Source organism: Petaurus breviceps, unplaced genomic scaffold (genome assembly GCF_028583685.1).
Source record: "Petaurus breviceps papuanus isolate PSGF00001 unplaced genomic scaffold, PetGlider_PUasm1.0 37, whole genome shotgun sequence".
Taxonomy (NCBI): Eukaryota; Metazoa; Chordata; class Mammalia; order Diprotodontia; family Petauridae; genus Petaurus; species Petaurus breviceps.
In genome coordinates, this window is record NW_027186296.1 from 77,587,453 (window position 1) to 77,599,741 (window position 12,289).

Below are 12,289 nucleotides of genomic sequence, written 5' to 3' on the forward strand. Positions count from 1 at the left end.
GATCATCCCCATACCGGGAGGGTTGGGAAAGCTAAGGGGTATCAGATAAGGATCTTCTCAGTTGATGAGGAATAAGAAGTCCATGAGGATAGCAGCAATCATACCTGATCTGGGCTAAGGAAAGATAAACCCACTTCTTTCATAAGCTACTACATTCCAGGCCCACCTCCTTAGAGACAAATAATGAGTTCTCATGCCTCACTCTTGCCACTTTACTCAAATGAAGAAGCTTCAGGAGAGACTTTGAAACTAAGCTTGGCTTGGGAAAAACAGCCTTCATAAATCCCTAGCCAAGAAGACCCTGGTGGCAGGACTAGCCCAGCTGACTTATTTTGGCTTTGGGGGCCATTATCCCCAACTCCTTCAGAATCCCCTTGGCCCACAGTCCTCAACTTCTCCAGGGTGGGGACCCTCAATGGAACTTGTACTTCCGGGCTGGTTTGAGACTGATGTAAGTGGACTTCATCCCTTCAGGTTCTGGCTTCCGAATGTCCTTGTAACGCTCGCCCTTGGTGCTCACCACCTGGTTGTCAATGTACCGGATCAGCTTCTTAGGGGCCTGTTAAGAATACAGATCAGGGGTGAACAGGAGGCCTTGACCCAGAAAAGGAAGTCATCGTTGTCCCTCACCCCCAACCTACTCACCTCCTTTGGGGCCACAGGCCGATGAGTTTTCTGATCTTCTTCACTGTCCACCATCATGTACCTGCCATGATGGAGCTGTGGTTAGTATGTCTCTTCAGACATCCTCCCCATGGACTAGAGAGAAGGTCAGAGGCACTTGGGGTAAACCAGGAGCCCCAGTACAGACCTTCTGGGTGGGAAGGTTCTAGTGGGCTAATTAAGATAAGCCCTGTAGGGCTACCTTCCTCAATCTAACCATGTCCCTTCTCCCCGAAAACTCACTTTTGTAGAATAAAGGATTTCAGTTCTTCCTTCTTGGGAGCTCCTTGTAACCTTGAAGTGTCCTGGAAAGAAAAGCAGAATCTGGGCCCATTTCTCCATTTACCTAAGGGTGGAGTTTACCACACTCAGCCCTGGGTTGGGTCTATACCCATCTCTCCCCATCATCTCCATCCACCTTCCATCTCTGGCCACAATGAGGAAAGAAGCCCTGATCAGTGGTCCAGGGAACCAAGAGTGGGGGGTGTCTGTGGCATATACCTTTGAGTTGCTGCCTAAGGCTTGGGGTTCCACTTTCTCCTCTACCATGATGTGAACAGCCTCTTCCAGGTCCCCCCGAGCCATGGACAGTGCCCGCTGTGCTCTCCCCACTGTGCAGGAAGGGAACATTTCCAGGAGCAGTTGTATCCCAGCCTGGAGCTCATCAGTTTCAGAGACCTCCTGCAAGTCAGAACCAGGTGATGAAGCCTAGAAACTGATCACATAATCTCTCCCCAATACCACATACACATACAAGTACATAACGCCCAAAGGCATAAGACTGGGGGCACCTGTTCCACCTACACACCCCCATTAATACTCAGCACTTTGCACATAGTAGGTGCTCAATACCAAAAGGTAGGTTGCTGTCTACACAAAGGGCAATAGCTCACAAATATGTGGGAGTTACAAGTATTATATCTGTTGTATAGAGGAGGAATCTAAGGTTCAGAAAGGCAAAGTCCTTGCCCGAGGTCTCACAGTAGTGTCACAAATGGGATCTGAATCTAAGTCTTTCCTGAGTTCTCATCCCTCTTTAGGCTGTGCCTGACTGCCTTCTCAAAAGCCCCCTCCTTTTCCCCACCATTCAGGTCTAATTCTCATTGCCCTCTCCCACTCCCACCCATCCCCATACCTTAGCCTCTGTGCCTCCCCTTAGGAGTGGGGTAGAGGCATATACTTGAGACTTCCTTCTCTCTTGGGTGCCTTCCCCCAGGCTCTGGAGACATTCTGGAGAAGTAGGAGCATTGTCTTCCTGCCTCTTGGGACACACATTCTCTTAAAGGCACAGAGTACATGGTCACAGGGAGGGGAGCAAGTCCCAGATAGGTGCTCTAAAACCCATTCCTTTGATTCTGTCCCAGTCCAGAACTTACCCTTGTTCCGTGCATCACTCAGCTGGCCTGAGAGGTTGAACATCATGTCACAAACTGTCCCGCTGAGAGGGAAGCAGGAGCAGGGTGAGGAAGTCACTCTGTCCTCTACTCAGACCCCACCCCAGTGAACCCTGGGGTTGTCATCTGATTTCCCTCCTTTCCCCTCCCAGCCGTGCTCCCCCAATCCTACCCATTCCCATCCCAAGATAAGTGGGCATGCTAGCCCCCAGCATGCCCAGGGAAGATCTGGAATTGGAAAGGAAAGGGCTGGATCAAGGATTGGGAAGGGAGGATACAAGAATCCCCAGTCACACCTGGGGATCTTGGCAAAGCCAGGCACATAGGCATCCATCATCTCTGCAAAAGCTTCCATGTCAAAGCTCTCATCCGATGCCCCTGGAGAACCCAGGTCCTCCAGGACCCCAGTTATGTAAGAGAAGACAACTTCGTCCAAGCCACTGGAAGGGATAGATAGTGAGGAGTGGAGCTTCTTGTGGAAGAATAGCTCCACACACGCCCCCAGTTCTGGCCCCCAACTTCTGAGACTTCTCTCAAAAAGAGTGAAGGAGCAGTTAGATTGGGGCTGGATCTCATTTCCCCTAAGATGGCAAATGTGGAAGGCAGAGTGCCACAGGCTATACAATCCTCTCCTTCAACCCCAACTTCTAGTCCCCATTCTGCCCTACGCATCTCATGCCATTTTAAGCAGATTATTCACATTCAGCCTCAGTCTATTCATCTTTACAGTAAATTGAAAGGCAAGCATTCAAGTAGAAAGTTTCACAGCAAGGTGATCCTTCCCTTCAGAGGAGAAGGTCTCCTCCTTAGGAGGACCTGGGGAGGTGCCCTACAGAGGACACATCAAGGCATATAACCCTTTCTCCATTCCCCAACTGCCTTTTCAGAGAGAGAGGCCACTGCAGACCTTGCAAAAACAGCTCTAACCACAGAAGCCACCCTCTCTAAAAGCACTACCAGAGGTGGTCAAGGAGCCAGCACATACCTGAGATCAACATCTGGAACATGAGTTTGGGCAAAGCTGATTAATGTATCTCGGATGATCCTCTCAAGTTCCATTGCTCTCTCCTGAAGGAGCAGAGAAGATATGAAGCCCTCATTGGTCTTCTCCATCCTTGCTACTGCTCACTAACCTCACTGGTATTGGGGGACACTTTCAGTCTTTTCCTAAGCACTTCTCATTAAACTATCTGTCAGCTAGATGACTTTGCCAAGTCTTGCTCTACCCAGGGTCTCAGCCCCCCCAGCCCCTGCTCCCCTGGAGACTGGGTACCCAGCTCTGTACAGGATCCCTAAAGTTCTCTCACCTTTCTCCTTTTCCTCAGGGATGAAGAGTGGAGGGGGCCCAGTCTCTGAGGAAAAAGAGGTCTGAAGGGCAGTGGGCCCCTCCCCCAGACCAGCCCTCAAGAGGGACCCCCCCTGGCTAGAATCCCAGAAGCCCCAGGGTCAAATGCTTCTGAGCTAGTGGAATCCCAGCCCTTCAAAACCCATCTGGCTGAGAGCCTGATCACAAGTGTCCCCATTGTCTGGAGGCCAGCGCGGGAAGGCTCAGAGTCACAGACCCACCTACAACAGAATCCCAGAGCCACCCACCAGTCCCTCCAGACAAAGGAGCTTTTCTGGAAGACAGAGGATGGAAATAGGTTGGAGAAGTTATTTCACAAATTCTCTCCACCATCATAGTACCCCTCTACCCATCCCACCAGTCTGGGCCTTTGACTTTTGAATTTCTCCTCTCTCTACTCCAAAGGGATCCCTCAGCTGAGGCTTGGATTGAGCCTAACATCCTTTGCTTAGACCTTGTCTCTAGTCTAGGAAGAGGCTAAGAGAAAATTATCAGGGCCTCCATGCTCAACAAATCTGTGGACTAACCAACAGCCAAGTGTTAGGGTCACTCAGTTATCACCCTGGTCTCTGAGGCAGGTAATTAACAGCAGTTTTATCAATGACAAAGTCTTTACTAAGGTACCTCCTTAGTGATCAGCTACAGTTTTCTGAGACAGAAAAAAAGAAATCACAGTTCTGGATCCCATAGTCTGGTTGGGGAGACACAATCAATCTGTACATTCCTTGTAGAACAATGAAAACATGGGGCAATGTGGTACAGTCACAGGATCTGGGTTCAAATCCTGCCAGAGACTTATTCCTTATGTGACCTTGGGCACATTGCTTCCCAGGGCCTCAGTTTCCTCAACTGTAAAATGAAGTTGGGTGGGATAACGACTAGGCCCCTTGTGATCATAAGGTCACATCTGAGAATCGGCAATCTTGTCAGGGTATATACCTCACTTTACTACCACGACAGGTCAAATGACAATGGGTCTTCTTTAAGAGCTGCTCTAGTCAAAAAATTAATCAACCCCATCACCAGGGCAGCCCAATGATGACTCTAAACTCCAGCTGGTTATCAGACAACTCAAGAGTAAACTCACTAGACCCAAACTCCTAGCATTTCTAACTTGGCAGGACTTGCCAAAACCTGGGCCCTGTGTGCTTCGAAGAACCCAGACTCACTACCACACAATGATGAGGCATCAGGGTGAGTCTGAAGCTGAGGAGAGGAGCCCTGACAACAACAGATTGCCATAAATGTTAGAACTAGGACTTCGGAAGTCACCCAGTCCAACCCCCTCATTTTACAGTTCAGGAAACTAGCTTGGTGCAGGAAAGCTGGTGTGCTCCTGAAAAAATCAAGGAGCTGAGGGCAGGCCCCTGAACGATGAAGGGTCACCCTGCTTCTAGATTCTAAGCTTCTGGTCAGAGGTAGAGTCTGAAGATTCTCTCAGCACAGGTCCATCAAAGCGAAAGGAGCTGCTTTCCTAATATTCAAAGCTCCCACCCTTAGCCTGCTTACTCTGGAAGCTTCTAGGAGTGACTGACACTTGGCCCCAGGGCTAGCTCACCCTCAAATTCTGACTGTTGTCGTTTGCCTAGGAATCTGTGCTAGGGAGAAAACCTGTGTCTATGCTATGAAACCATAAAGAGGCAAAAATTATGTAATTTCTGGGGGAGGTTTTTCTCTTCCCTGTCTCTGAGGCCCTGAAAATTAGCATCTTGTCAACAGAAAGACCAGGCTGGGGTCAGGAGACCTGGGTTCTAGAGAACTGCTTCTGCCCTAACTTATTGTGATCTTTTGAAAAGTTGATTTTTAAAAAAAAAATAATAAAAGGACGTTTCTTTCCCTTGGGCCTGTTTCCTCATCTGTAAAATAAGAAGATTGAAATAGAAAGTGGCTCTATTCTCTTTTTATTCATTTTTCTGATTGTTTTCTTCAATCCTAAAATGGGTTTGAGATGGGAAAACAGGACCTTCATTGCTGAAGATAGAAGCCAGGAGACAGAGAGAGGAAAGGGGGAAGAAAAAGAGCAAGAGTAAAAGAAAGAAAGAAAAAGGAAGGAAGATCCATTGAGAACGCAGGGGTTCTCAACCTGTTGGCTAAGGCTCTCTGGAAGGTGTGGGAATTCACTGCAAGGGGTCTGTGAAAATATAAGTAAGCATAAAAGCTCTACATACTGAATATATAATGTACATGTTTTCTAAAGTATAGGTCACTGCAGTTAGGAATAATAAAATACAATGTTAATCTAAAAAACCTCTTACTGAATTTGTAGTGTTTTCTCATGTCTTCATGTACTTTCCCAAGAAACAGACACAACTATTTTTATATGTGTATGGGTGTCCTCACCATATTTTCACATTAAAAATGGCTTCTTGTACCTTCAAAAGATTGGAAAGAATATTCCAGTATACCACAGGGTATTCTATATAGACTATGATGTTAGCACAATGTAGTGGAAAGAATGACTTGAAATAGGGAAAGACTTAGGCTCAAATTTTGATTTCCGAAATAATTACTTTAAGCCTATGAATAAGTCCAGTAAATCTAAGCCTCACTTTCATTATCTATAAAAAGGGACTAATGATATCTGAATACTTCACAGGGTTGTGAGGATCAAATGACTATAAAGCACTGTGCTATTCTCATAGTCCTGTGAAGCCAAATACTCTTATAAATTGTCAGCTAGGAGTTTTTCCCCAAATTACCCAGCAGAGGACCTAAAAAAGGAGTCGGTCCTGGAGAAAGAAAAAAAAAGTTTGCTTGATGTGAATTTATTGCAAACCAGGTAGCATCTTCAAAAAATCTGCCAAACGAGCTCCCTCAAAGTTTGTCCCTTCTCATCCAGGTTCCGGCTCAGCCAGCCTCTCCCAGGACGCCTTTCCCGACCCCGACGGCCCACACTAGGGCCTCGCCTCACTTCTGAGCATCATGCCCCCCAGCAGACTTTGAGCCCCCAGCTATCCAGCTCCGTATCCTACGCGGTCCTTCCCGATTCACCGCGGAAGCTGGGGCAGACAATACCCCAGAGCCAAGCCCAGGCCTCCCCACACAGATGAGAACTAGCGGGGACCAGTGACGGACTGATGGGGACGAGGATAAGGACGGACGTGACAGTGGAGACATGGGAGAACAGGGATGAAGAGGGAGGTGCGGCTAAGGACGGACAGGACCGCCGCGTCTGCAGGACCAATAGTGAGAGCTGGAATTCTCAGAGCACTTTAAGGCCCGCGAACTTTCTGATCCTCACCACGACCCGATGAGAATGGAGGCACATGGGAGGGGGGTGAGGATGGAGACGGAGACCTTTGGTGGACGTCTAGCTGCCAGCATGCACACAGTACTTCAAGGCTCGCAAACTGCTTCATACAAGTGGTCTCGTTAGGTGCTCCAAACATCCCGGGAGGGAGGCTCCGTTATCGCCCCTACTTTACAGATTTGGAGACTGAGGCTGGCAGATTAAGTGGCGGGGCCCGGAGATGGGGAGGTTTGCAAACTGAGTTATGTGCGTCATCTTACTGGATCCTCACAAGGGATGTTGCTCCTAACCACCCCCATTTTATGGATGAAGAAACTGAGGCTACGGGAGATTAAGGGGCGGAGAATGGAGACTGGGGGCTAGGAGAGGGGAGGGTCAGGAGGGTGCCCGCGGTGCCAGACAAGGAAAGAGGCCGCAGGCCCTAAGGCCGCACTCGCGCAGGGGGGGGTCCCGGCCCGGGCGCGCACGGAGCCTCAGGCCTCCCCCACCACCGGGGCTAGGCTCCCACCTCCTCCCGCGAGGTGGTCTCCGGGTCCCTAGGCTGGGCTCGGCCCTGCAGGGGGCAGGGACGAGAACGGCGGGGGGAGTTGGGGGTCACCTGCTCTCCCGGCGCTGGCGCTGGTGCAGGCGGCCACTTGTCCCGCGCAGCAGCGCAGTTCCCGCCTGCACCACCGAGAGAAACGCGCCGTGGCCTAGAGCGGCCCCGTGTCGGCCATCTTTGTTAAGGGAAAGGGGGACTGTGAGGACTTCCCTGCGTCTGAGGTCATGACGTCAGAGTTGGTCACCTAGTGCAACCTCTTCACTGGTTCATCCAGTGCAAAAATGGGTCCCCATAAGTCGACCCACCTATTTTACCGATAGGGGAACTGAGGCCCAGACAGCCGTTAAGTGACTTCTGGTCTCACGGGAAGTTAATAGAAGACCCGAGATCAGAACCACTGTTTTAGGGCTCCAGATCCAGAGCTGTGCCCCCATCCCTAGCCCTCTGCTCCTCTCCTCCATCTCCACTCCTCTTTCTACGTAAAGGAGGCACTAGGGTTTGTTCTTCAGTCATGCTGATTCTTCCTATCCCTGTTTTCGGCTTTCATGGCAGAAGTACGGGAGTGGTTTGTCTTTTCCTTCTCTGGTTCATTTTACAGATGAGGAAACCGAGGTAAACAGGGTTAAGTGACTTGTCCAGGGTCACACAGCTAGAAAGTGTCTGAGGCACCCTATCTACTTTGCCACCTACCTGCCCTTGAAGCCACCTCACAGACCACCTAATCAAATCCAATTCAATAAATATTGATTAGCTGTCTTCTGCTTTGTACAGAACACTGCACTTTCAATCCCTTACTTTACAGGTAGGGAAACTGAGCCAAAACCTTAAATTCATATCCTGATGGCTCAGTTGCTTATTAGCTCTGTGAATTTAACTAAGTCTCAGTCCAGTGGAAAAAAGCATTAACTTTGGAACCAGAGAACTTGGATTCAAACCCTATCCTCTAAAACCTAAATCTTATTTCTAATATATCACCTCTGTGTGACCTGGATTAAGTCACTTCATCTCCTCGGGGCTGAGTTCCTTTTTCTGTAAAGTAAGAGGGTTGGACTCTACGATCTCTTTAGTTCTCTTCCATATCTATAAGTCTTCATGACCTCTCTTAGTCTCATTTCCCTATGCTAAATTGAAGAGGTTACAATAGATTATTTCTTATAGTATGCTTCCAAATTCTGCAATCCTAAATCTATCCAATATAGTTTGGTAGTTGGTTAGGGGTCTGAGGCCAGAGGGTATAGAGAAAATGCCTTATTATTTATGAATATTGTTTGAATCTAGCCTTGTGGACTAGATAGTGTTTAACTCAGGATGTGTATGGGTCATGCTGACTCCAGAGACCCTCCAGGGGAGCCAGAGATAACTGCAAGAAATAGTTGGGATTCCACTCAAAGCTTGTGTTTTGGATTTGCCCAATAGCTTGTGTTTTGACATCTACTCAAATTTTATTGAATGTTTATATTTACTTGCTGATGTACATCTCAAACAACTTAAGGAAACTGACTTTTTGGGAAACTGCCTATGTACAGGTCACTCAACTTGTACCCTTATTTGAATTATAGATAATGTGAGACTTACAGAAATTGGGGGTGAGGGGAGCCAGCCACACCTTTTTCTGGCTCTGTGTGACTGGGCAAATCACTTAACCCTTTGCCTCAGTTTCCTCATCTCTAAAATGAACTGGTGAAGGAAAAGGCAAACCACTCCGGTATCTCTGCCAAGAAAACCCCAAATGGGGTCATGAAGAATCACCACGACTGAAACAACTGGACAAACAAATAAAAAAAAAAACCCTCTGCCAAACCTACTTAATAAAATTCTTTCTAAAAACTTTTTTAGGTTTTGGGTTTGTTTACCAACAAGGGGCCCAGGGTCAGATTCCCATTCTCTCCTTCAGTACTTCCAGGCTTGCCTCCCTTGGGCCAACCTTTTCAAAGTGAAATATAGGAGGGGAAGAAGAAATGCCTGTTTCCCCTTTCCCTCTTCCCTACTGAAAAGGCATCAGTCCTTTCCCCACCTCTTACACCTGGGCTCTGGGATGCCTGGGTTTCTTAGTCCTTGGGGCACTAAGGGCTAGGATAAAATCATGGGCTTCCCCAGAAAAGGTATTTTTGCCAGGGCTAGGGTTGGGGAAAGGCTTAGAGCCACCCTGCCCAAGGAAAGATCAAGAAGTAAAGAACAGCGACAACCTTTTCTAGAGAAGGTTTGGAGTCTGGGACAATGGTGGATATCAATGAGAGAATCAGGAAGCCCTGTATGTGACTCAGGGAGGGGATGTCAGGAGTTTCCTCTTTTACCTCTGGTTGGCTCAGCTTTCCTTCTCCTGTGATGTGAGCTGGGAACTCCAAAGTCACTATGGCCCTTCACTCCAGTCCCCTGACTTTATTACCCCTTTAAGAAACAAGTCTGAACAGCAGAAGAGCGACCTGGGGTCCATTAGAATATGAGCTTGAGAGTAGGGACTGTCTTTGCCTTTCTTTTTAAACCCAGTGCTTAACACAGTGGTAGGCACCTAATTTTTAGTTTATTGACTGACAGATGAGAGAGCATTGGAGTCAATTGTTAGTGCATAGGGAGGGGGAAAAGTCACCTTTGTCAAATATGTTCTTGGAAATCCCCACAAGCAAAAGGGGTTGTCCCTGATCCTTTACCAACAGGAGGCAGGTAGGAGAGCCCTAGCACCAATCTCCTGCAGATGAGTAAACTGAGTCCCACAAAGGATCATAGGTGGGAAAAGGAGCCACTGAACCCAAGTGTGGTATTCCTCAAACTAAGCCCCTCTGCCCCTCCTACATGTCTCATTTAGTGCCTTTCCCCTTCCCTCCTCTAGACTTAATGGCAGTGTCCCTGGCTTCTGGCCTCTTTATATCAGCTGGGAGCTGCATAAAACAGGGAAGCCACCCATGAAGAACAATGGCAGGGTGAACAAGGGGTTTCTAGCTTTGAACCTCAGCCAAAACATGGGCCCCAAGGAGGGGATAGGTACTAAGCCCCTGACCTTCATCTGCCCTCATTGCCTTTACCCCTGCCCTCCCCCCAGCCTGGCCTCCAAAGGTCTACCCCAACCCTCCAGTAACACCCCCTCAATCCCTGAAGTGGCCTCCTCATTGCACAATCCCTAATGACGAGGCCTCTCACATTCCGAGAACTTTCCCATTTCCTCTCCAGATGGCCCCATGGGTTCCCACCCCCACCAACCCCCTTTATCTTCCCCTCCTCCACCTTCTCTCTACCCCTACCCCATTCTGCTGAGCTAGAAGAATAGGGGTTAGAAATAAAATAAATTAACTCCCCAGCTTCTAGATTACTAGGAAAGTTGAGGGAATGATGCCCCTCCACCTTGAATCTCAATGCAGAAATAACCTCTTTTGCCTTCTGATCTATTCCCTTCCCTTAAGCCAACCTCCTATTAAAGACTTTCTTTGAACAAGCACTGGGGAGGGAAGGCTTCTGGTTGGTTGGACTAGGAGATGGGACAGGACAATTCCTTTCAGATGGGGGATCTGGAGAATAGATTTCACAGATATAAAAAGGAACCTCTGACCCTGGAGCCTTACCCTGCTCCCAAGTGTTAGGGGCTTTAAGGAGACATCCTGGCCTGGGCTCCTAACTCCTATTCCTGTCTGACTAACAAATCACTGTTTCCTTAGGCCACCACCACAAACACTAGAGCCTCAGTTTTTCTCTCAAAAAAAATTTTTTTTTAAAATAGCATCCATATCCCCTCCTCTCCTCCGACAAGGACTCAAGGAGATCAGTCCAGTGGTTGGTCACCCTTCCCACTCCAGCTGAGAAGCCGTGTTGATCTTGGGTGGCCCCAGGCTCCAGTCTTTATCTCCATCCCACCCCAAGGACCGACAGAAGCCTTCCATTCACTATAAGAACCATCGTTCTTCACCTATGCATGCTTTCTCACTTTCCTTTTTTAAATTTTATTCTTAGCACCACACTCTGAGATAGGTTGCCAGCACAGCTACTTTTGTGGGCCTGTTCTAAGGATACACGTAAAAATTGTCTATACGTGAGTTATTTTGATTACCTCAGTTTACAGTTAATGAAACAGGACCAGAAAGGGGAGCAATTTACCTAAGGTCACAGTTAGTGGCAGAGGTGGGACTTGAATCCAGACCCTTTGTTTTCTAGTCTAACCTACTTTCCACCAAATTCAATAAAGACTTCTCTTTAGGGAAGGGGGTGGGGAGAGGCGGCGGCATTGCTCTCTAGCTCAAGTTGACGTTTAAATTACAGGGAGAAAGATGTGGGTCAGACTTCCTTAACTTTAGGGTGGCTAGGTGGCACCAGCCCTGTAATCAGGAGAATCTGAGTTCAAATCCAGCCTCAGACACTTAACATTTACTAGTCGTGTGACTTTGGGCAGGTCACTTAACCCCAAATGCCCTGCATTCCCCCCTCCATAAAGCAAAAAAAAAAAACAACAAAAAAAACCCAAAAACAAAAAATACAGACTTCCTTAATTTTGAGGGAAGTTGGAAAAGTTCAGCACAACACACACACACACACACACACACACACACACACACACAAATTACCCACCCCTAACCCCGAGGAGGACCACATCTGACTGGGGTCTCAACTAAGGGGGTGACCAAGCAAGTGGGGGGAGGTGGGGATGGGGTGGGAATTCCCAGTGGGAATTTGTATCCTTGCCCTGGTCTGGGGTCAGGAAGGGTTCTACAAGCAAAAAGCCCTGTCCTCCCACACTTTCCTCCTTTCTCAGAAGAGCAGGCAGAGGCGGGTAGGGGGGGTGGGGTAAGGGATCCTATTTAAAAAGGCTGGATGAGCCAGGGCTCAGTGCCTGGGCAAGAAGGAGCCTGAGAGCCAGGGAGCCTGAGAGCCAGGGGAGGCCTGGGTGAGTACCACAGGAAGAAGCAGGATGTTTTGTCCATCCCCCCTATATCCCCCCACCCCCCACCCCTCCATGCCCTGCTGAATTCAGCTTTTGCGGGGCTTGAGGGGGTGGGGGAGAGGAGGCCACCGCCCCTACAACTTCTTAGGGAATGGGCTGCAGCACTTCCTGCTGGGCAGGACTGGCTCCTTCCCCAGCCTGACAGCCTTCCCTTGCCCCGTCCCCTGGAATA

General features: G+C 48.6%; 1 protein-coding gene across 5 annotated transcripts; it reads right to left on the reverse strand.

Annotated features, from left to right (window-relative positions):
• Positions 1-200: 200 nt before the first annotated feature.
• CUEDC2 (CUE domain containing 2) lies at positions 201-7,406 on the reverse strand. 5 transcript variants are annotated; one of them, XM_069098827.1, is made up of 10 exons: positions 7,251-7,388; positions 6,644-6,818; positions 3,043-3,125; positions 2,354-2,497; positions 2,040-2,101; positions 1,799-1,941; positions 1,165-1,344; positions 907-968; positions 646-706; positions 201-559 (listed from the first exon to the last, which is right to left on the reverse strand). In XM_069098827.1, the coding sequence occupies exons 2-10, from the start codon at positions 6,668-6,670 to the stop codon at positions 413-415; spliced, it is 909 nt and encodes a 302-aa protein (XP_068954928.1). In that variant the 5' UTR covers positions 6,671-6,818; positions 7,251-7,388; the 3' UTR covers positions 201-412. The 5 variants fall into 5 exon arrangements, with proteins under 5 accessions (XP_068954928.1, XP_068954930.1, XP_068954932.1 ...); XM_069098829.1 differs by lacking the exon at positions 6,644-6,818 and having other exon boundaries at positions 7,251-7,406; XM_069098831.1 differs by lacking the exons at positions 6,644-6,818; positions 7,251-7,388 and adding an exon at positions 7,161-7,185.
• Positions 7,407-12,289: the final 4,883 nt, after the last annotated feature.